This window comes from Chiloscyllium plagiosum, unplaced genomic scaffold, assembly GCF_037043375.1.
Source record: "Chiloscyllium plagiosum isolate Xiang-an unplaced genomic scaffold, Cpla_swu_hap1 HiC_scaffold_28, whole genome shotgun sequence".
NCBI classification, from domain to species: Eukaryota; Metazoa; Chordata; class Chondrichthyes; order Orectolobiformes; family Hemiscylliidae; genus Chiloscyllium; species Chiloscyllium plagiosum.
This window is the reverse complement of record NW_028270166.1, coordinates 19,402,881-19,426,679: the sequence shown is the minus strand read 5'-3', so window position 1 is coordinate 19,426,679 and position 23,799 is coordinate 19,402,881. Positions and strand designations below refer to the sequence as shown.

At 39.9% G+C, this 23,799-nt stretch overlaps 1 protein-coding gene across 5 annotated transcripts in view; it reads right to left on the bottom strand.

Moving 5' to 3' along the window:
- Nucleotides 1-23,799, bottom strand: part of cbarpb (CACN subunit beta associated regulatory protein b) — a 203,648-nt gene that overhangs the window by 135,168 nt on the left and 44,681 nt on the right. For all 5 annotated transcript variants that reach the window (XM_087976026.1, XM_043721245.2, XM_043721246.2 and 2 more), the window contains one exon: nt 16,164-16,309. In XM_087976026.1, coding sequence (XP_087832152.1) covers nt 16,164-16,309 — 146 coding nt within the window. The remainder of the gene's footprint in view (nt 1-16,163; nt 16,310-23,799) is intronic.

The following is a 23,799-nucleotide window of genomic DNA, read 5'->3' as shown; positions in this document are numbered from 1 at the left end:
TAGTGACTTACAGCACTGTCAGCCCTTGTAAAGTCTACATATCACCTCCAGAAAAGTGCTACTCAAGTGAATTACTTCTGTTGTGAAATGTTCTTCAAGCTGTTTGGTTAAGGAGACAGTGCACTGCCTGCCATATTCACATAGGTTCCACATCTCCTGTACTGTTTCTTTAAAATAGTCATTCATGGGAGATGGGCATCACTTACTGGACCAAAATTTATTGTCTATGCCCAAGTGCCCTTGACAAAATGGTGATTAACTGTCTTCTTGAATTACTACAGTCATTGGAGAGCAGATATTCTCACAATGCTGTTACAAAGTGAGTTCCAGGATTCTGATCCAGCAGCAATAAAGAAATGGTTCAAAATTTGTGAGAAGATTTGTAGCTCGGGTGCTCATTGTTGTGGTTCTGTTCGCCGAGCTGGGAATTTGTGTTGCAGACGTTTCGTCCCCTGTCTAGGTGACATCCTCAGTGCTAGGGAGCCTCCTGTGAAGCGCTTCTGTGATGTTTCCTCTGGCACTTATAGTGATTTGTACCTGCCACTTCCTGTTGTCAGTTCCAGCTGTCCGCTGCAGTGGCCGGTATATTGGGCCCAGGTTGATGGGCTTATTGATTGAATCTTTGAAGACAGGAAGACAGCTAACGATCCGCATCCATGAACACCAACTAGCCACGAAACGACATGACCAGCTATCCTTAGTAGCCACACACTCAGATGACAAGCAACATGAGTTTGACTGGGACAACACTACTATTATAGGACAAGCCAAACAGAGAACAGCCACGGAATTCCTAGAGGCATGGCACTCATCCACAGATTCAATCAATAAGCACATCGACCTGGACCCAATATACCGGCCACTGCAGTGGACAGCTGGAACTGACAACAGGAAGCAGCAGATACAAATCACTATAAGTGCTGGAGGAAACATCACAGAAGCGCTTCACAGGAGGTTCCCAAGCACTGAGGATGTCACCGAGACAGGGGATGAAATATCTGCAACACAAATTCCCAGCTCAGCGAACAGAACCACAACATAAAGGAATGGTGATATACTTCCAATTCAGAAAGGTGTGTGGCTTGAGGGGAACTTGAAAGTGGTAGTGTTCTCATGTAGCCACTGCCCTTATTCTCCTAGGTGATAGAAATTGATTTGGAAAGGTGCACAGTAGATGTTGTACTGGTAGGAACTTCTAAACACTACAGTTTCCAGGGGAAAAGCCCACAAGAACAAGTATAACTTTAAAGGACAAGTATAACTTTAAAAAACGTTACTGGGAAAGTATTCAAAATGAAGCTCAAGCATTTAAAGAGGAAAAAGTGAGCATTAAGCTGTCAAATCATTCTCAGCAAATTAATAGCAGTATAAACTGTTCTTCCATTTATATCATAACTTGAATTCCTCTGACTGTTTTGTAGCCTTGGGACATTTTTGTAACCTCTTGTCCTTTCATGTTCTACTGTTTGTCCCATTAAAACTTCCCATCAGCTACTTCCACAATAGGTCTATTGTGTTTAAAGTTGTCTCTGCTTCAAGACAAAATATATTCTTCTCCCTCTGGTGAAAAATACTACAAATTAAAACTTTCTTCAAAAATGTCTTCTATTGTTCAACAATCTAAACTTGCTTGGCTTAGATTTTGAAAATATGTATTAGATCATATTTGCATTCCATACATCTGAAACACCTTTCTAACTCGAAACAGTATCCCCAGTAGTTTATTAACTATTGTTTGAAAAGATAGCTTAGCAGAAAGTAAAGAACAAAACTATAAGAAGAATTTTGGACTCACCACAAATGGCTACAAATGTCTGCAATTTTTCCATTGAATAAATCATAGGACTTTAATAACTGAAGACAAATCTCCACTCAATGCACTGCTATGATCTACCGCACTCCCTTGCCCAACAAATGGTGTACAAGATGATTAATGACTCTTATGCATTTACTACAATGTCATTAGTTGAACCATTTGCATTACTCTAAAATTAGCGGACAGTTACAAATATCCAAAAAAGCAGCCCATTGTTGTGTTCTAAAGTCAGTGCTGTCTTGATAGGATGTAATAATGCTCCTATATTTACTAGACTAGATGCTTTCCTGCATGGGGTTTGTTTTGCCAGAATCTAATATAACAGAGTTAAAATTCAAAACTTTTAATATTAAGGAAATGTTCTGAGTGACAGTTGTGATCAGCAAGATTGACATATGCATAAAACCCACTCGTAAACAAAAAGACTCAAGAGCAGTGGGCTTTACAGTAGAGCATATTTAAATCAAGTAAATGATTATGACTTCAAATGAATGACACTTTGCTGTAAATGGCAACCTAATCCTGTTAGTGTTTTTCGTATAAGAGCTGACAATGTAACTCAGGTGTAATGCAGTCTAAATGTAACTACTCAGATGGTTTAATTGTAGACAGTGGAATCGAGCTGATATTTGAGAGCAGGACAAGCTCCATTGCTGACTAAGGAGCTAATGTTGTTTCTTTATCTCAGATAGCACAGCAGGTACAGACATGGTCAGATTTTCAAACGGGTCATTGCTTTTAGATGAGTATCATTTGATAAACACCCTAGAATTAGTCAATTTCTTTTTGTGAATTTTCTTCCGCATATTCCATCCTTCAGTAACCTCAAAACCACTTCACTAGTTGAAATGCTTCTGAAAGGAGATGAGCCCCGTTTCCTTTCCTCCGAAACAGCATTACTACTCTTCTTGTGGTCACAGGGGTTTGTCAAAATGAATCATTGCCATGGATTGCAAATTAGATCCATAACTAGAAGAGGAAGATTGGAATGGCCAATCAATTAAGAATACTTATCAAATTAGCAATTTACAGTAACTGAGAATGAGAGAGTGACCAATTCCTGAAAATGCTCAACAACTATTATCACATGCTCTTCTTTTCTATCTGACATTGTCTTCATGTGTCATAAATGATGATTTTTAATAAAACTCAAACTTATAAATAGATAGTTACAGCACAGAGGGAGGCGTTTTGGCCTATTGTGCCAGTCAATAAATATCTGAATACACTGATCCCATTTTCCTGCTCTTGGTCCCATAGCCTGGAGATTGAGAACTTCTGACTAAACAGTTCCAGACTCCTATCATCCTCTGGGTGAAAAGGTTTCTCCTCAACTCTCCTCATTGTCTTCTATCTCTTACCTTCAATCTGTACCTCCTGGTAACTGACTTCCACTCTACACGAGAAGAAGTGCTTTCCCGTTCACCTTATTATGCCTGTCAAAATCTAAACAGCTCTATCAGAGCCCCTCTCAATCTTTACTGCTCCAATGAAAACAATCTCAGCCTATCCAGTCTTTCCTCATAGCTCAGACCTCCAGCCCAGGCAGCATCCTGATAAATCTCCTCTGTACCTTCTCTAATGCAGCGACAGCCTCCATATAATGTAGTGAGTAGAACTACAAGAACTAGATACTCCTGTTGTGGCCCTATCACATTTTAAACAGCCCAGCGTAACCTCCCTGCCCTTGAATTCTATGCCATTACTAATATGCCTCTATAACTACCTAATCTAACTGCCCTGTTATCTTCAGGAATCTGTGGATATGCACAGCAAGGTCACAGAGTCACAGAGATGTACAGCACGGAAACAGACCCTTCGGTCCAACTCGCCCATGTCGACCAGCTATTCCAACCCAGTCTAGTCCCACCTGTCAGCACCCGGCCCATATCCGTTCAAACCCTTCCTATTCATGCCCCTCTGATCTTTTGTGCTTTCCAGGGCGCTATCATGTAATCCATTGCTTTTGTTAGTCCTCTCTAATTGTAGTACTTCACACTTTTCCACGTTGAATTCCATTTGTCACTGCTATGCCCACTGGACAGTTCTGCAGTTATTGACTGTCCTATTTGTTATTTACCACCCTGCCAATTTTAATGGCATCTGTAAACCTCTTCATCGTTCCCCTTCATTTAAATCCAAGTCATAAATGTATACCATAAACAGAAAGACCCCAGCAGCGAGTCCTGTGGAATCCCACTGGAAACAGACTTCCACTCACAGAAACAGCCCTCTTCAATTACCTGCTGTTTCCTGCTTCTCAGCCGAGTTTGGATCCAATGTGGCACTTTGCCTTGAATCCCATGAGCTCTCACTTTCTTGACTAGTCTGCCCTTATCAAAAGCCTTGACAAAAAGTCCACGTAAGACCATCTCAACTATATTAGCTTCATCAATATTCCTAGTTACCTCCTCGCAAATTTTTTTTCAAATTTATCAGACACAATCTTCCCTTAATAGATCCAAGCTGACTATCCCTGATCAATCCCATATAGTGAAGTGCAGAATTATTTCGAATAATCTCCCCACCACTGAGGTTGGATTAACTGGCTGGTAATTTTGTGGTCTATCCGTTCCTCACAAATTTATTTTAATAATGGAACAATGTCAACAGATCTCCAGTCCTCTGGCACCTCACCTGTGGCCAGGGAGGACTTGAAAGTTATTGCCAGAAATTGAGCCAAATACAATTAAGGATGTAAATGCTGAGCACTGTAATTCTGTTACTGTCTGGAAAGCCGATGTCGATTAACCAGTCCAGTTGGGAAAAGGAGCGAGTCAACAGTCAGGGCAGGCAGGAACAAAGCAGAGAACAAGGTAGGGCTGATAAATTCAACTGCATTTACTTCAATGCAAGAGGCCTAACGGGGAAGGCAGATGAACTCAGGGCATGGTTGGGAACATGGGACTGGGATATCATAACAATTACAGAAACATGGCTCAGGGATGGGCAGGACTGGCAGCTTAATGTTCCAGGATACAAATGCTACAGGAAGGATGGAAAAGGGGGAAAGAGGGGAGGGGGAATGGCATTTTTGGTAAGGGACAGCATTACTGCTGTACTTAGGGAGGATATTCCTGGGAATACATCCAGGGAAGTTATTTGGGTGGAACTGAGAAATAAGAGAGGAATGATCACCTTATTGGGATTGTATTATAGACCTCCTAATAGTCAGTGGGAAATTGAGAAACAAATTTGTAAGGAGATTTCAGCTATCTGTATGAATAAGAGGGTGGCTATAGTAGGGGATTTTAACTTTCCAGACTGGGACTGCCATAGTATTAAGGGTTTCGAGGGACAGGAATTTGTTGAGTGTGTACAAGAACATTTTCTGATTCAGTATGTGGATGTACCTACTAGAGAAAGTGCAAATAATAACCTACGCTTGGGAAATAAGGCAGGGCAAGTGAGGGAGTATTTTGGGGCCAGTGACCACAATTCTATTAGTTTTAAATTGTGATGGAAAAGGATAGACCGGATCTAAAAGTTGAAGTTTTAAATTGGATAAAGGCTAATTTTGATGGTATTAAACAAGAACTTTCAAAAGCTGACTGGGGCAGATATTTGCAGATAAAGGGACATTTGGAAAATGGGAAGCCATCAAAAATGAGATAACAAGAGTCCAGAGACAATATATTCCTGTCAGGGTGAAAGGAAAGGCTAGTAGGTGTAGGGAATGGAGAATGACTATAGAAATTGAGGGTTTGTTTAAGAAAAAGAAGGAAGCAAATGTCAGGTATAGACAGAAGAGATCGAGTGAATCCTTAGAAGAGTATAAAGGCAGTAAGAGTATACTTAAGAGGGAAATCAGGAGGGCAAAAAGGGGACATGAGATAGCTTTAGCAAAGGGATTTTATAAATACATTTCGGACAAAAGGGTAACTAGGGAGAGAATTGGGCCCCTCAAAGATCAGCAAGGCAGCCCATGTGTGGAGCCGCAGGAGATAGGGGGAGATACTAAACAAGTATTTTGCATCATTGTTTACTGTGACGAAAGACATGGAAGATATAGAACATGGGGAAATAGATGGTGACATCTTGAAAAATGTCTATATTACAGAGGAGGTGGTGTTGGATGCCTTGAAATGCATAAAATTGGATAAATTCCCAGGACCTGATCAGGTGCACCCTAGAACTCTGTGAGAAGCTAGGAAAGTGATTTCTGGGCCCCTTGCTGAGATATTTGTATCATCAATATCACAGGTGAGGTGCCGGAAGACTGAAGGTTGGCTAATGTTGTGCCACTATTTAAGAAAGGTGGTAAGGAAAAGCCAGGGAACTATAGGCTGGTGAGCCTGACATCAGTGGTGGGCAGGTTGTTCAAGAGACTCCTGAGGGACAGGATTTACACGTATTTGAAAAGGATAGGATTGATTAACAATAGTCAGCATGGCTTTGTGCATGGGAAATCATGTCTCACAAACTTGATTGACGTCTTTGAAGAAGTAACAAAGTGGATTGATGAGGGCAGAGTGGAAGACATGATCTAAATGGATTTCAGTAAGGCATTCGACTAGGTTCCTCAGGGGAGACTGGTTAGCAAAGTTAGATCTCATAGAATACAGGGAGAACTAGCCATTTGTACTGGCTTGAAGATAGAAGACAGAGGGTGGTGGTGGAGGATTGTTTTCAGACTGGAGGCCTGTGACCAGCGGAGTGCCACAAGGATCAGTGCTGGGTCCACTGCTTTTCATCATTTATATAAATGGTTTAGATGTGAACAGAGGAGGTATAATTAGTACGTTTGCAGATGACACCAAAATTGGAGGTGCAGTGGACAGCAAAGAAGGTTACCTCAGAGTACAATGGGATCTTGATCAGATAGGCCAATGGGCTGAGGAATGGCAGATGGAGTTTAATTTAGATAAACGTGAGGTGCTGCATTTTGGAAAAGCAAAGCAGAGTAGGACTTATACACTTAACGGTAAGGTTCTGGGGAGTGTTGCTGAACAAAGAGACCTTGGAGTATAGGTTCTTAGTTCCTTGAAAGTAGAGTCACAGGTAGATAGGATAGTGAAGAAGGATGTTTGGTATGCTTCACCTTTTGGTCAGAGCATTGAGTATAGGAATTGGGAGCCATGTTGCGGCTGTACAGGATATTGGTTAGGCCACTTTTGGAATATTGGTCTCTTTCCTATCGAAGGCTGTTGTGAACGTTGAAAGGGTTCAGAAAAGATTTACAAGGATGTTGGCAGAGTTGGAGGATTTGAGCTATAGGGAGAGGCTGAATAGGCTAGGGCTGTTTTCCCTGCAGTGTCGGAGGCTGAGCGGTAACCTCATAGAGATTTATAACATTACGAGGGGCATAGATAGGATAAATAGACAAGGTCTTTTCCCTGGTGTAGGTATGTCCAGAACTAGAGGGCATAGGTTTAAGGTGAGAGGTGAAAGATTTCAAAGAGACCTAAGGGGCAACCTTTTCACACAGAGGGTGATACGTGTATGAAATGAGCTGCCAGAGGAAGCGGTGGAGGCTGGTACATTGAAATTTAAAAGGCATCTGGATGGGTATATGAATAGGAAGGGTTTAGGAGGATATGGGCCACGTGCTGACAAATGGGACTAGATTAGGTTAGAATATCTAGTCGGCATTTACGAGTTGGACTGAAGGATCTGTTTCCATGCTGTACACCACTATGAATCTATGACTCTCCCATCTGCATTCTGAAGATCTGTATCCACTTTGTCCAAGAGATTAAGGCAAATCATGCATTTCTGATTCCTCAGCATATATAATGTTTCACTGAAGTTTCATCTTTTATGGCTAAGCTTCAGGTGATAGTCCATCTACCAAAAGATCGTTGCTTGCTGGTAGTTTAATGTTAGCTGATTTGATTCTCACAGATTTCAACTATGGTAAACTGCGTCTTCCAGTGTTGAAATTGTGTAGAAAACTCTCATGTAGATTTTAAACTCTGCTTCAAAGCCTTTTACCTTCAAGGTGATGGTCTAGAATCTGTTTTGACTCTCTTTGACCTCCCCTAGGAATATTATTCTACATCACTAGTATGAACATTTTTCTTGTTGTACAACTTCCATTTCTCTGAAAGTTTTTCTTTTGTAGGACCTTTTCTTTATCTATGAGATGCTGAAGGTGGTGTTAACTCGCACTATTTTTTAAAGTGGTCGAAGGGGCCATGGTGGTAGTACTCAGCTCCCTTGCTGGACATTTATCGTACTGGTGATTCTATGTGGAACCACATCTTGCATGACCAAAAATGGCTGATGATATTGATTGCCATTTGCTTAACACTTATGATAGATTCTTGGAAGGATGACATTGCCATCTTGATGCCGATATACTTGGTCATGTCAAAGAATCCTCAATGTTTCCTTGCAGTCAATGTTCCAGCTAAGATCAGTGTCACCATGCCAATTGTGGCACCGACTTCCAGTCCCAGAAATCACTGCTGTACACAGATCTTGGAAGTTGCAGCCAGAAAGAATATAAGGGAGAATGCTGCTTGCAGTACTGACCTGTTTGGGACCCAGTCTCCACCTGCACAGCAGTCAGATTGCCCACCGCAGCTTTAAATCCTCCTTGAGTTCAAGTCTGATAACTGCTCATAACTCCATAAATGTCTCTAATTAATTTATCTTTCAAAGCACTGTACCCACATTATCATGCTGGATGATATAAATCTATTTAAAAAAAGAGGCTTCTATTGACTCTTTCAAATGCTGATGTCACTGGTTAAATCACACCAGTTCTATCAATAAGGTAAAGTTTCTACCGAAGCTGTCATGCCTATGGGCTATCGCAACTTACCGGCCTGGTCTGCTTACTTTTGAAGTGTTCTGATCAATTTTTATTGTTGATTCATGGTTAATCGCTGAAATCTTCTGAGGTTCTTTATCCCACTCTTCAGAATTAAATAATTCTGCAAGATGTCACTCATGTTTTCCATCAGTAATATTTGCGTGTAGAAGGTGGAACCAATCCACCACATGAATGTTAGGTGCCCCTGCATTTCTATGCAATGGAATTTCATCTGAAACACCTTCATGTTTCATGAATACAGATGGTGAAAGTGTTGCCTCATGATCATTCTGACTTTTTGGTTTTAGATAGGAGGTGACTACAATGAAATATGATATTCTGACACATCACCGTCACTATTTTACGAAGGAAATGTTAATCAACACTCTCATTTTGTGTCGATGACAGATCACTGAGAACAAAAGAATCTGTAACTCAATAAAGATGGGATATACTAATTAGCCTTTCAGTTTCATATATGTTGAAGATCCTGATTTTAAAATGCATTCAACATAATATTGTTTTTATTTTAAGTGAGAAAGTGACGCCCATCCTACTACAGTGAGTAAATGCTGAAATATTCTGCAGTTTTGGTTAGACACTCGCTGCAAAATATAGAAACAAACTTAAGATGAGTGAATGTCACAAATGTTGAATAAGAATTTTATTACCTTTTGAAGAAATATAGTATGTGGCCACAAATTTTTGTTTATGCTTCAGAAATATTTTTTAAAACACCAAAACCTTTAAGGGGAATGAGCTGTCCTATACAATATAATTATCAATATTGAAATCCTTCTAGATTTCTCTGAAATAAAGATCAATTGATCATTTTCTTAAATGGAGTGATTATCCATCATGTGATAAAGCTGCTTTGCTTGTAGAAATGCAGCCTGTAATGTTACTGGGGCCACAACAGAGTAGGTCAATGATATCTCTGGGATGAGGAGTTGGAGAGGTGGGGTATAGACTGTGTCACGAGGAGCAGAAGTTGGGCTGGGTGGAAGCTGTGTGAACTGGGAGCCGCAGGGAGTGGGGGAGTGGGGGGGGAGCCAGCAGGGAGGGAGAGAGAGGGGGGGAAGCTACAAGAACAAAAGTCACCTCATTTTATTTCACATTCTACCAGCACATCCTTAGACAGGCGACGGCTCTTGTCACTTTGGGAATGACGTCAGATTTCTAGTCTTTCTGCCGTCTCGAGGTGACACTCATAGGAAGCTCAGCCTTCTTGAAAAACAAACATCCAGCCATCATTTTGATGTGTTTTGCAGTTGCGAGGAGCACAGCGTTGGAAGCGCGCCCATTTCACTTTGTGCAATCAATGGCGGAAGCAACAACAGCTACAAAATGGCATGACTTACTTTCATGATTAATTAAATCAATTAGCTACAGATAGATTGATTATGCATGCATTGAGTATTATTTTGTGCCTGGCTGGATGATAGACCAGGCCAGAATTAAATTTTTTAAAAATTAAGGATAGAAAAATGATCAATGAAGGGAAAGTCCGAGATCAAAACGCAAATTCCACAGATGCTTACTTAAATTAAAAGAAAGCCAATGTTATTTTCTGCTTACTATTTTAGCTTTATAATGTCCATCTAATTCTCCTTGCAACAATAAAGGAGGAAAGTCAGAATATTTAGGGCATCATGCTTCAAGTTGCTGAATGGAATGGTAAAAATGCTACGTGGTATGGAAATAAGCACTTAACAGGCCAGAAAAGATCCCAGGATCAACTTCATTGTTCATCAGTTGATCTTAGTTGGAACATCAATAAAATGCTACAAGTGGCCTAAATTGCTCTGGCAGGTATATGTCATCTCATTAAGGATAACGTGACCATGATCTTTAAATAGTATATACTGCAAAAAATAAAATAAAATCAGCATATGAGACTAAAACATATGGCCATATTTTTGCACAAATAATGGAACAATCTTCTCCAATGTGAATCACAGAAATATTGTGGTGCAGAAGGAGGCCATTCAGCCCATCATTTCTATGCCAGCTCGCCAAATGAGTATCATGACTTAGTATCATTCTATTGACTTTTTTCAAATACTTTGCACATTGTTTCTATTCAAATCATCATTAATACTGAACTAACTGCACAGAGGCCAGTATTCCATCTCCAAGTCATCCTTTATTTACATGTGCACATTACATGGGCTGTGACCAGCCAACTCAGAGCCAGTCCCTAGACTGAAGAGATTCTCTCTTGTGCTCTCTCTGTGTTCCTATGCTCTGCCCTGAGTCCTGATCCCTGAGTCAGATCACTACTGACAGGTGAATCACCATCCCTTCACTACCACCTCAACACTGCCCACACCAGATCCACCAACACAGGAGTCGCCAATCTTCAGGCGTCATCTCATCATCGTTGGTTCCACCTCACCAACACCGATGCCATGTACTGTGTTGGACCCATACTCGCCCTGCAACCAGGAGCCCCAAGCTCTGCTGCTGCTGCCTCTCGGATAATCAGGAGTCCCTGGCTCCGGATCTACCACTACCAGGAGTCCCTGGCTCTGGGTCCACCACAACCAGGAGTCCCTGGCTCCAGGCCTACCACAACGAGGAGTCCCTGGCTCCGGGTCCACCACAACCAGGAGTCCCTGGCTCCGGGTCTACCACAACCAGGAGTCCCTGGCTCCAGGCCTACCACAACCAGGAGTCCCTGGCTCCAGGTCTACCACAATCACGGGTCCCTGGCTGAGTAGCCATACCAGGCCACCACCTCAACAAGAGTCCTGCTCCAGACACCCTCCTCCACAATGTCACCTTCTCTGCTGACACTGACAGGAAGTAAAAGGAGAAAGAAAGGAAACGAAAAGGGTAAGGAAAGAAGAGAGGAAGTGGCTAGTCTGGAGTGGTAGACTTATGCACCCAAACACTTGCCAGTGCCACCATCTTGGAATGCTGCTGCCCCTTCAGCTCTCTCTTCAAGAAACTACACAATTTTCACTAAAGGCTTGCAAACTAACTTTCCAACCACTCACCAAAGTTTTGCATCTCCCATGAGAAAATAAGAAACCTGTTAAAAGCATTACATGAGGCCGTAGTTAGGGATTTTGGTCAGATATCTTTCAGCGCAGTCATGAAGTGATGACCCTTGCATGACTCACTCATGTACTCTCCCTTTTTCTAGTTCTCCAAATTAAGGAGGCAAGGAAAGGTTGTAAATGTAATTTATTAAACATTGAAAATGCTCAAAGCAGCAAGGTAGCCAGAAATGCTTTGTTCTAACATTATTGTTCTGGTGGTATGTGTGTAAGGTACACTGTTGGCATGGACACCCAGACTGAATGAAAATAAGGATGAAAGAATAAAAAGAAAGAGAATCTCAGATCTTAAGATGTCCATGTTCACAGGTATAATCTAATCTTATTAATATTCAGAAAAAATTCGATGTGAGGTTTCCACACTGCAGGGATTCTATATCTTCTATATCATGAAGCTTAAAACAAAATTAACAGGAAATTTCATTCTGAATCACTTGAAACTAGCTGCGACTAAACAAAGTCACAATCGACATCTATTGAAGAAATTGTTATTTTAGGAGGACATTGTTCAACCACAATGTTTAGAGGAGTTCATTTTTTCCAATGCTCCCTATAACCTGCACAACAACCCAAAATTCTCCAGAATGACTGTGGACAATTTGAAAACTGTGGACAAAAATACAAATTGCTGTAAAAGCTCAGCAGGTCTGGCAGCACCTATGGAGAGAAATCAGAGTTAACGTTTCAGGTCAAGTGACCCTTTCCTCAGAAGGGGAAATTACCAAACGTGCACAGCAACACAAAAAAATGTAAAGGGGCTGCATACTCCAAAAAACATTTGGTATGTTGCTCATAACCTCAAATAGGAACCACTTGAAAAGAAATTCTTATGCTATGGAAACTGTGCTAAAGAGAAAAGATAAACCAAAACTTAAGTGAAGCAATAACCAAAAGCCACGTCACAAAAGGTATAACATCATGAACTGAAATTTCCAGTCTTCTAGCTATATCACACAAAATGACTATTTTCCAGAAGACAGTGATTCCATGGGAATGAAATATCCAGCAACCTGAATCCTTTACGGCCCCTTAGTTAAACATTGGAAGGAGAATTGTAAGCATTGTCTGATATTCAACTGGAGTGTGATTTTGTCTTTCCATGCCGGGTTGTCCATTGTGCTAAATTGCTAGGCAACACAATGAACTAAATGTCTGTATATATTCCTGTTCTTAAGTCATTATATCAGACCAGAGCACCCAAAAGCAATAAACTGGAACTTCACCAGCTACAGACTAACACAAAAATCCAATCTGCAATGACAGAGTCAATGTTAATTACCCATGTCACAACAGGCAGTCAGTCATCGGTCATTGTGGAGGCGAGGTGGTAAAGGAGTTTATATGCATACTATACATGTTATAATATATAAAATCATATACTATGCATGGGGGCAAGACATCAGTAATATAATTAAATCAAGTTCCCACAGTGCAGTTGGAAGTTAGATTTAGAATTTATGTTTGTTACCCAGGTGTGCCAAGCACCAGGAAGCCCAGTGATAAAAAGACATGAAATGCTGGCACACAAGGCAAGGCTCTTTCATAGAATCCTTGTAGGCCAAGAGGCACTGAAATGCTCCTGTGGTCACCAAGGGTGCCTCTGGTCTCCTCCCTGTTGCAAATGCCAAACTCTCCACCAAATACCCAGAACTCTATCTCTAACGTCATGTTAGGAAACCTTCACAGACAATTAGCAGAAACAAATGCAATTGTCACTTAGAAAGTTACGAATTAATAAACAAAAGCAAGTGAAAATTCATTAAAGGCATATTGCACTTGAGGGCATTAGAGAGGAAAGATGAAGCTTGTGCAGGTGATGTTGCGTATACCTCGATTATCCGGCATTCGATTAACCGAATTTTGGATTATCTGAACAAGATCGCAAGGTCCCTATGCTTGGCTAACTATGTTATCCGGCATTTGATTAACCGAACGAAATGTTCCCCGCCTGTGTCTTTCAGGTAATCAAGGTTCTTCTGTGGAGACTTTTAGAGACAGTGTGATAAGTTCACAATAATAAACATGTTGGCAACAGTGAAGCCTATGAGATTAATGAGAAAAGAATTAAGGACCAGAGGTAAGATGAAGTCTTTTATTTTATTAAAAGCATTATTATGTGGAATATAGTGTTGACAAATACAGATTTAATAGCACCTTTAAAGAGGGAATTGGATAAGTGCATGAAAAAGAAAATTTTGCAAAGCCAAGGTGGAAAGAACAGGAGAGTGAGACGAAAATGTTCTTAAATACAGAGCTGTGCATACACACCAAATGGTTCTCCTTCAATGCTGTATGATCCTATGAGCTTATAAGTCAGTGATAGCAAGATTTCCAATTTGCTGGGAGATGGCAGCTACAGGATCTGCAATTGACACAGTGGTGGCAAGGAACTGTACAAACTAAACTGTGTGAACAGCACATGCTAGGACACTGAGCTTATGTAAGATGAAGTAAGGCAGGAAAGGGATTGGAAAATAAGATACAGGGATTTTGAAGTAATTACACTAAGGGCGGGTAGACAATGGAATATAGTAAGAGGAAGAAGGGGAGGTGTGTGAGACTTACCATGAACAGCATAGGAACAGAATTCAGGCTAAAGTTTGTGTTTATTTAGGGAAGAGATCAGAACATCAGTGTAAAGAACTTTGAGGAGAATTAAGGACAGATGATGGTTTGGATCAGTGTTTGAATGAGGCAAAGGTATTGGTAGATAATGCATTACTTGGTTGAAATAGGTAGTCTTGATAATGAGGTTTGAAGAGTTCAGTCATGGCTAGAATATTCTGACTGTGAACAATTAGATGTGGCTGAATAAGCAGGTTAAAATATTAATACGATTAATGCAAAGTTTCTGATACAAGCAAACAAAATTGGCTTGCCAATGTTACATCAAAGAACACCCTGGCACAAAGTTTAATTTAAACAAGCAGGCAGATAGCATGTGTAGTTGAAGGTAGAGACAGAGCAGAAACCGAATTGTCAGCTATTTCTTATGTTGTCATGTTAAGTAGAAGAAGGTGGACTCAGTCCAATCCATCTTTAAAATAGATATTTGTACTTGTACTTATTGTGAAGATTTCCTTTATCCATCCTGATAGAGTATGTTTAACAGCAGTTCATCTTAAATTCTGCTTTTGAGACATATTTCCCCAAGGTCCATCAAATCAGCATTTACTGAAGACAAATTGGTGTCTACTGCTACTAAACAATGTGATGCAGACTGTCAAAAGCAACACAAGATAAAACAAAGACAAGCACGAGGATACTGTCTGTATGCATTTCCCACTGTAGCCATTTTACTGCCATTAATTACATAATGGCTCTGCATCAAAATTAATTCATCAATCAATTCCAATATCCCAAGGTCTACATCTAGCATACTCCCTTCTGTGAATGGACACTCACATTTAAACTAGAATTAAACATGATGAATATTTGCTTTTTGGAATCTAAAAGTGAATGAATGTTTGTGAGATCTTGCTGGGTGTTATTTGATCATTGCATTAACCTTCACTTTCACACTGATGACAACACATAAATATTCCAGAGAATTAGACTACTTACAGTGTGGAAACAGGCCCTTCGGCCCAACAAGTCCACACCGACCCTCCAAAGAGTAACCCACCCAAACCCATTCCCCTACACCTAACACTACGGGCAAATTAGTATGGCGAATTCACCTAACCTGCACATCTTTGGACTGTGTGAGGAAACCGGAGCACAGAGGAAACCCACGCAGACACAAGGAGAATACACAAACTACACACAGAGTTGCCTGAGGCGGGAATTGAACCCAGGTCTCTGGTGGTGTGAGGCAGCAGTGCTAACCACTGTGCCACCGTGCCACCCCTGTGCCACTATGCCACCGTGGGGTGTACTATAAATATAGTAAGGCACTATACAATGATTCCTTTCCAAGTACATGGCCAACATGTCTGTAGAGCTTTACACAAACAGTCCTTGAAGTGAGTGCAAAGTAAAGACTGCCCCATCACAGTGACAATTTCTGTCTTCCACAATGTCTATCGTTATGGCTTCTGCTAATGAGATTGCACAATTAATGTTGAGTTATAGACATATTGATTCAATAGACTGGCTTTCACTAGGAACCAGATTGATACTGTCAAGACTCATTTGGATTAAAGTGTATAACAGCTGTCGGTGAAAGGAGACTTTCATTCCAATTGTTGAGGCTGGATCAGAAGCTACTGTCACAACACAATACGGTTTCTAGTCAGAACAATTATATCAACTTGGATGTACAATACAATACAATTACAGACAGGGATTATTGCTTGTAATCTGGATATAGTTTTGTTATATTAGCAACCATTTTGCTTGCACACAGAGTAAACCAATATATGATGCATGTAAACACTGAGTATTCTGAAATTCAGTACAAAAAAACCTAGAACACAGTTTTATCTATTGTATGTTCCAAAAACATTATTGACCAGATAGGTAGCTGGACACTTCCAGTAGATGAAATGAAGTTTACCAGAAAACATAACACATGGCTTACCTTGAATATCTTCGGTCAGTTTCACAGCATCTTCTGCAGATAATCAAAATACCAGAGAGTAGGACTAAAGTCCCACCAATGAACACAGACACGAGGACAAGCAGTAGGACATAACCATCCTGGACACTTGGATCTTTGGGAATAGCCTGTAGCAAAACAAAATATTAAAATCAATTAAAGAACTAAACCTTTGCTTATAGCAGCATAATTGATTATTTTTAACTGTGCGGGCAGATAACATTAGAAAAAGGTTTGGTCAGAAATACTCCTTTAAGTGACGTCATTACCACAGGTTAAAGAAGGAATTAACTTTAAGGAATTCAAACATCCAATTCCTCTCAAGTCAAATACACAGTGTATTTCTAACAATTCAAAGTTGTATTCTGAGCAAACAAAAGAAAGGAATTATCAAATAATTTCAATTAAACAAAATATATTACATATCAAAGTGGAAATTTAGTATTTAAAAGGAAATTGAATTACCACACAACTTGAAGGGTTTGTAGTATATAGTGGTTACAGTCATAAAATGATGGAGTACAGGTGTGTTTATCAGTCCATAGTCAATTTAATCTTAAAATACAAGTACTATTCTTGGCTAGCCTGCTACCACTGGAATATGTATTACTAAGAGCTGGTGGGCAAAGAAAAATGGAATTTCACAATTACAGCTTGTTCAGTTTAACATACTTTCAGAATTAGCACATAAGTAGTGGTGTGACATTTAGTTAACACTCTTGTTCATAATGTTACACTGTGGCACACTGGTGGATATACTGTACAACATTTGTCTGAGATTCTGTTAAAATAAGTAATTAATGACTCCAATAAAAACCCTTGGAGAAACACCAGAGCCCTCGTGATAAAAAGAATAGCCCAGACTAACTAAGTTACTCCTGCTGAACCAACACCTACTTTCTCCCACTTTACAAAGTGAGCTGTTGCGAGAGTTTCTTGTGATGTCTAGGAATTATCACTGTTTTAAATGTGATTACATGAGAAACTAATGAATAGCAAGTGAAGAAACCTTTAAATGGATTGTGTGACCGCAGAAACTTACCATAAAGCAGGAGGATGCAACAGTGCATTAGGAAAAGTTAATACATTAATACTACAAAAGGAAGAAATAGCTTTACTGAGTTCTGTAAACTGCATTTTAAACTAAATAACTGAGCAGCTGAACTATCATATTAAAGTTTGAGAGATTATAACCTAAAAGATGGAAAAGTCATTTATAAGTTATACTGACAATACAGAGAAATAATAGAGAAACTTGAACTTGAGATCGACCAAAAGTGCATATATTTTACAAATGAAAAGTGATGCTTTTTCTTTTCTGGCTGAAGTACAAGGGATTCAGCATCAGGAATCACAGAAGACCTACAGTGTAGAAGTAGGGCCATTTGGTCCATCGAGTCCACATTGGCCTTCCAAAGACCACCCCACCCAAAATCACCTCCCCTACACTATCCCTTTAACTCTACATTTCCTTTGACTAATCCACCTAACCCGCACATCCCTGGACAATATGGGCAGTATAGCATGTCCAATCCATCTACCCTGCACATTTTGGATTGTTGGCGGAGACTGGAGCATGAGGGCAACTTGCAAACTCCACACAGTCAATCACCCAAGGCTGGAATTGAACCTAGGTCCCTGGTGCTAGCCACTGTGTTATATGGAATGGAAAAATGTGTCAAGGTGGGGCACAGTGTGAAAGAGTGAACAGTTGTGCTCAAGAAAATGCAGAATCTCTTAGTTTCCAGATGGCAAACAAAAATTGCTGTTGATAAACAGACTCTGAAATTGAGAAGCAATTATTATGCAGGGTGTCAGTAGCAGTGCCCATACTTGTGAAATACATGCTTGTTCTGGCTTAAGAACAGACATTTGGACAGGTTAGGCTAAGTTGCGTAAACAATAATTGATCAGAACACCAAAGCCACCAATCAGAAGAACCCCAAACATATTCCCCATTAGCACAGCATCAGTGGGAAATGATAATTGACTTGTTTGGAAATAAAACAGATGGCCTGGGATACTTGGCTCTTACACCCAGCGCAGATGGCCCTAGACAGGGTACATGCAGTGGGTGTCCTCTGGTATAATTCAGACATACCACAATCAGCAGGCAGGGCCTGTGGTTAGTCATCTGCTCCCCCCTCCCCCCCCCCCCCCACCTCCAAACCCTTCAACCAAATTTTAAATTTAATTTTATAAGTTGCGTTTGAAATTTAATTTTTGTTAAATTGCCATTTAAGGTCTGCTTCTATGATCACTTTACTTATTAGTTTCCATTGCATTTGCAAAGGAATATGAAAGAGAAACCAACACCAAAGAAATCTTTAAAGCTTGGATCAATAAAGAAGTTGGTGTCCTGCAATGACCATCATTGTCAGAAGCTTTATGCAAGCCACATACTTTACCCAATAAATCTAAACCCGGATAAGCAATCAAAGACACCGTCCCTAGAGATCTGTGTAACTGGATTCTTCAGGACAGATGTGTATCGGAATAAACCCACATAAGGGCCTTTTATCTGTCCAACAATTGATCAAAGCCAGTAATGTTGGATAGAAAAAAATCTTGTGGAGTGACCTCTTCAAATATTTTCCAAATTACAATGCACATTCTATTTGAGTTAACAACAAAATCTAGTAAAATTGCTTAATATTTTAAAAATCAGAATCCTTGCTGAATTCTACAATCCTGTCAATCCATAGGCAAACCCACAAACACTCCTTGATTTTATTCTAATGCTTATATACACACCTTAACTCAGAAAATACTTATAAGTTCATGTTTCTAACCAACTCAATATTACATCTGGGTGGCATAGTGGCTCAGTGGTTAGCACTGCTACCTCACAATGCCAGGGACTCAGGTTCAATTCCTGCCTCAGGCAACTGTCTGTATGGAGTTTGCACATTCTCCCAGTGTCTGTGTGGGTTTCCTCCAGGTGCTCCTGTTTCCTCCCGCAGGTCAGGTGAATTGGTTGTGCTAAATTGCCTGTAGTGTTAGGTGCATTAGTCAGTGGGGAATGGGTCTGGGTGAGTTGTTCTTTGGGGGGTTGGTGTGGACTTGTTGGGCTGAAGGGCCTGTTTCCACACTGTAGGTAATCTAATTGTCAATATATTAGGGAAAACATTAACATAATAACTAGTGATTATCCATATTATAGTATTAACCAAACTTCAGGGAGACACAGATCTTCAAGCATGTGCCATGTTGACTACCTCCACAACTGTCTTTAGGTTGCTTTTAAGATACTGTTTGAGTACTGCATGAAGAGGTAAAGCAGAGATCCTTAAATTTTGAGGATGGCCTGCCATTTACATTCTGCATTCCACAATTTGGCCTGTTGGAGGCGGTTTGGCATGTTTTTCCAACAGCTGCTCAAATGATCTGTAGGAACTTTGCTCCTGAAGATTACTATCTTGATTTTTCCAATTTGTAGAGATTAAAGTTCTTACAGGTAACAGACATAAAAGAAAGCTGAACATTGGGGAACAGCTTTGTAAGAGCTCAGTAGTTCCAGTACTAAAAGCATTGTTTTTAGTACTGTATAAAAGTTAGTCACTCACTATAAACAAAAATTAAACTTAGTCTCTGGATGTGCATTATTTTAAATTGGAATTTATTTTTAAAATTGGAATTCTCAATGCTGCACAGATATTCAAAACATATTATATTTGATCATTTGCGGACTATTATCAGTATGAAATGCGCACTAAACTTCTGGTTGTCATAAAAGCCCACTAGTTTGTTAAGGAAATCTTTACCCAGTGCAGTTAGCTACATTCCTGGCATAAATTAAAGTTTGAGAGATTAAAACTGAACTGAAGGCTAGAAGGTTAACCTGTGATAAACTATACCTTGAGGAGTATATTGTGTTATGTCTCGCAGCAGCTATGTGAAATATCTTTAATGGATGAGCTCATGATTTTATTACTGTTTCATGGCAACATAGAACATAGAACATAGAACAATACAGCACAGAATAGGCCCTTCAGCCCACGATGTTGTGCCAAACATTTGTCCTAGCTTAAGCACTCATCCATGTACCTATCCAATTGCCACTTAAAGTTCGCCAATGATTCTGACTCTTCCACTCCCACAGGCAGCACATTCCATGCCCCCACCACTCTCTGGGTAAAGAACCTACCCCTGACATCTCCCCTATACCTTCCACCCTTCACCTTAAATTTATGTCCCCTTGTAACACTCTGTTGTACCCGGGGAAAAAGTTTCTGATTGTCTACTCTATCTATTCCCCTGATCATCTTATACACCTCTATCAAGTCATCCCTCATCCTTCTCCGTTCCAATGAGAAAAGGCCTAGCACACTCAACCTATCCTCGTATGACCTATTCTCCATTCCAGGCAACATCCTGGTAAATCTTCTCTGCACCCTCTCCAAAGCTTCCACATCTTTCCTAAAGTGAGGCGACCAGAACTGCACACAGTACTCCAAATGTGGCCTAACCAAAGTCCTGTACAGCTGTAACATGACTTCACGACTCTTGAATTCAATCCCTCTGCTAATGAACGCTAATACACCATAGGCCTTCTTACAAGCTCTATCCATCTGAGTGGCAACTTTCAAAGATGGCAAGTGACCTAATGATATAAAAGTCTCAGTCTCTATCTTATTGAGGCTATGGTTACCCAGTCCAGGGTTACAAGATTTCAATCCTATATTCCTGTGGTAGACTCTTCAATACCTAGCCAGCCATTCAGTTTTATTAAATGTTCAAGTGAACGCCGACCACCACCTGCATAGAGCAACCATGGATGGTTATTGCTCAGGGCTCAAAATACACAGGAACATGGGTAAATTTACCCAAAAGTGACTGAAGTGTCCAGGAAAATGCAATCATGGGGAGTGACCAATAAGAGAGAAATCAGCCCAGTCTGTGAATTTTTTGAAATGCTTAAAGTTGTGGCCGGGTAAATGTTTCTGGACATTATTGTTTCTTCCAGAAGGCATCTGATAAAGTCTTTCATCACAGATTGCTAGCTAAAATTGAAGCTCATGGATTTGAAAGCAAATTATTGACTTGGCTAAGAAATTGGCTGCAGCAAGCAACAGAGCAGGAATAATAGGCAAGAAGTAAAATAGACAGAAAAAAGGTGACTGATGATGTCCAGCATCTATTAGGCCTCAATGTGTCCAAAGTTTAAATGGACAGCAATACTTAGAAATGAAAGTATAAGTTGTTCCAGAGCCTCATTTTAGGTTACACAAGACAAATCACACCAGTAGGTTTCAATTTGCCAGTTTTACTGGTTTGTCCTTCTGAGGCACAATCTTTTGTAATCACGCTGTATATGTAAAGAAAGAACTCCAAACAAAAACACAACAGACATACAGAAGATAATGCTACAACGTGACTGGATTATCTGATGAAAGAATTACTGAGATTGCAAGTGTAGCCCCTAAGAGCTAAACATCGCCACTAAAACAAAAATGGAGCACCTGAAAGCCAAAGTAGCCCAGGACAATATTTCAAAAGGAGCCGTACAGGGCAAATAAATTGAACCATTTTCTTGTCAATGATGACCACATCGCAGAATTTTTATTTTAAAGTCACAGCTTTGTGTGCTCCATTATAGAAAGAGCATTAAAAGCTATAAGGACAGAATGCAGATTTAGAAAGATTGCACTATTGGATAATTGGAAACAGGAAACTATTGTTGTGAAGAAATATGTTATTTATTAGGTCTATTTTCATTAAAGCAGAGAAGGCTAAAAGAAGATTAAATAAAGGTATTAAGATCCTGAAGAACTTTGGTAGGACGAACAGTGAAAGATTATTTTGTCTGATCTGAAAGCCAGTTACAAGGAGCCTTCAATTAAAATCCTTATGAAATGAGTAAGGGCAACAGTTGGTGGAAATGTCTTTTACAAAGAGAATTGCAGGAGCAAAGCGTACTTTGCCTCAGGGAATAGTTGAGAGAAGCCATTGTATGTTTCAAGAGTAAAGTGGAAAAGTATTTGAAGCAAAGGGGTATAGCAGGCCACAGGAAAGAGCAGACCAATGTGATTAGTTTTGCATTATTCTAGCGAAGATCCGGCACAGTTACAGAAAGTCGAATGGCCTCCTTCTGTGCAAAAACTTCTAAAGTTCTAAATGATTATATTGCCTTTCTCATAATTCAAACTTAATGACCTTTAATCAATGAACAGACAGTATTCTTTTTGCTGCCCTCAGAACATCACTCAAAAATACATAGAATCCCTTCATATAGTCTTAGACTTTGTATAAAGCGTCTCTTTCTTCAGCCATGTAATAAAAATTATTACAGTGGCAAGATCAGTCATCTGTTTTTGGCAATTCATGAAACATACTTTATTAGTGGAGAACCAAATTGCTCACAAAAGATATTCTAATAACATATGCGAAAAGTTGAACAAAGCTGAGGCTTGAGATCCTTAAAACAAGCAACTTTTAACCTTTAAACCAGATACTGTCTAACATAAGTAATATTGCAGGCAGTGATATTGGTCGATGGGCAAAACCACAAGCAATAAAACATTTTAAAAGACCTCAAGGGAAGCAATCCTCTAAACTGTTACACAGACATTCATTCAGGGTTAGTACTTTCATGTTTAACTCATTAAAATTAAAGTCAAAGGGAAATTATTTCTATGCATCTGTAGACCTCCGTTTGTTTTTGTTACTTTATTTCAGTTCCTCGAGAACTCTGGTTCTAATCTCACATGCAATTTGCACTCACCTCCTAGACTTCAGTTATTAACTTTGGATATAATTATTAACAGCTATCAGTAAGAAATAAATTTACCCGAAGACTCCCACATTTAAACTCCTTGGTACTGTTGATGTGGCAACTACTGTGCCAGCTGCTGCAAGTTAGTGTTTCCTCTGACTTCATGTTCTTCGACTCAGCCTTTGCATTAGGCTACTGCTGTCCCTGCAATATCACTGACTGGTTAGCCTCCAAGTTGGCGCTGCCTTTAAAAGGTGCACATTTTGCACTGGCAATTCACTGAATTAACGCCACAGAAGGGCATGAGTCACACGTTAAATCTGTTACTCAAATGGATGACCCACCTAGACAACTACCCAGCTGATTTATGCCAAAACCAATTTTTGTTTATTTAAAAATTAAGTGCGATTGTTAGTTGGCAGATCTTTAGGAAAAAGAGTACTTATTACCCAAATTTTGTGATTTGGAGATGCTGGTGTTGGACTGGGATGTACAAAGTTAAAATTCACACAACACCAGGTTATAGTCCAACCAGTTTAATTGGAAGCACTAATTTTAGGAGCACTGCTCCTTCATCAGGTGGTTGTGGAGTATAAGATTGTAAGACACAGAATTTATAGCAAATGTTTACAGTGTGATGTAACTGAAATTATACATTGAAAAAGACCTGGATTGTTTGTTAAGTCTCTCGTCTGTTAGAATGACCATGTTGGTTTCAGTTTTTTATATGTAAATCGCAAAACTATTTTTTAAAAGTTACATTCTGAAGCGAACTTTAACAACTGGTGTCTGTCAGCCCAGTTAATGGATTGAAGGTGTGAGCTCCCCTGTGTGATACTATCTGTGCCACAATGTTTAGACTGATTTTAATTTCAGAACAACTCCTTACAACCCTGTCATGGT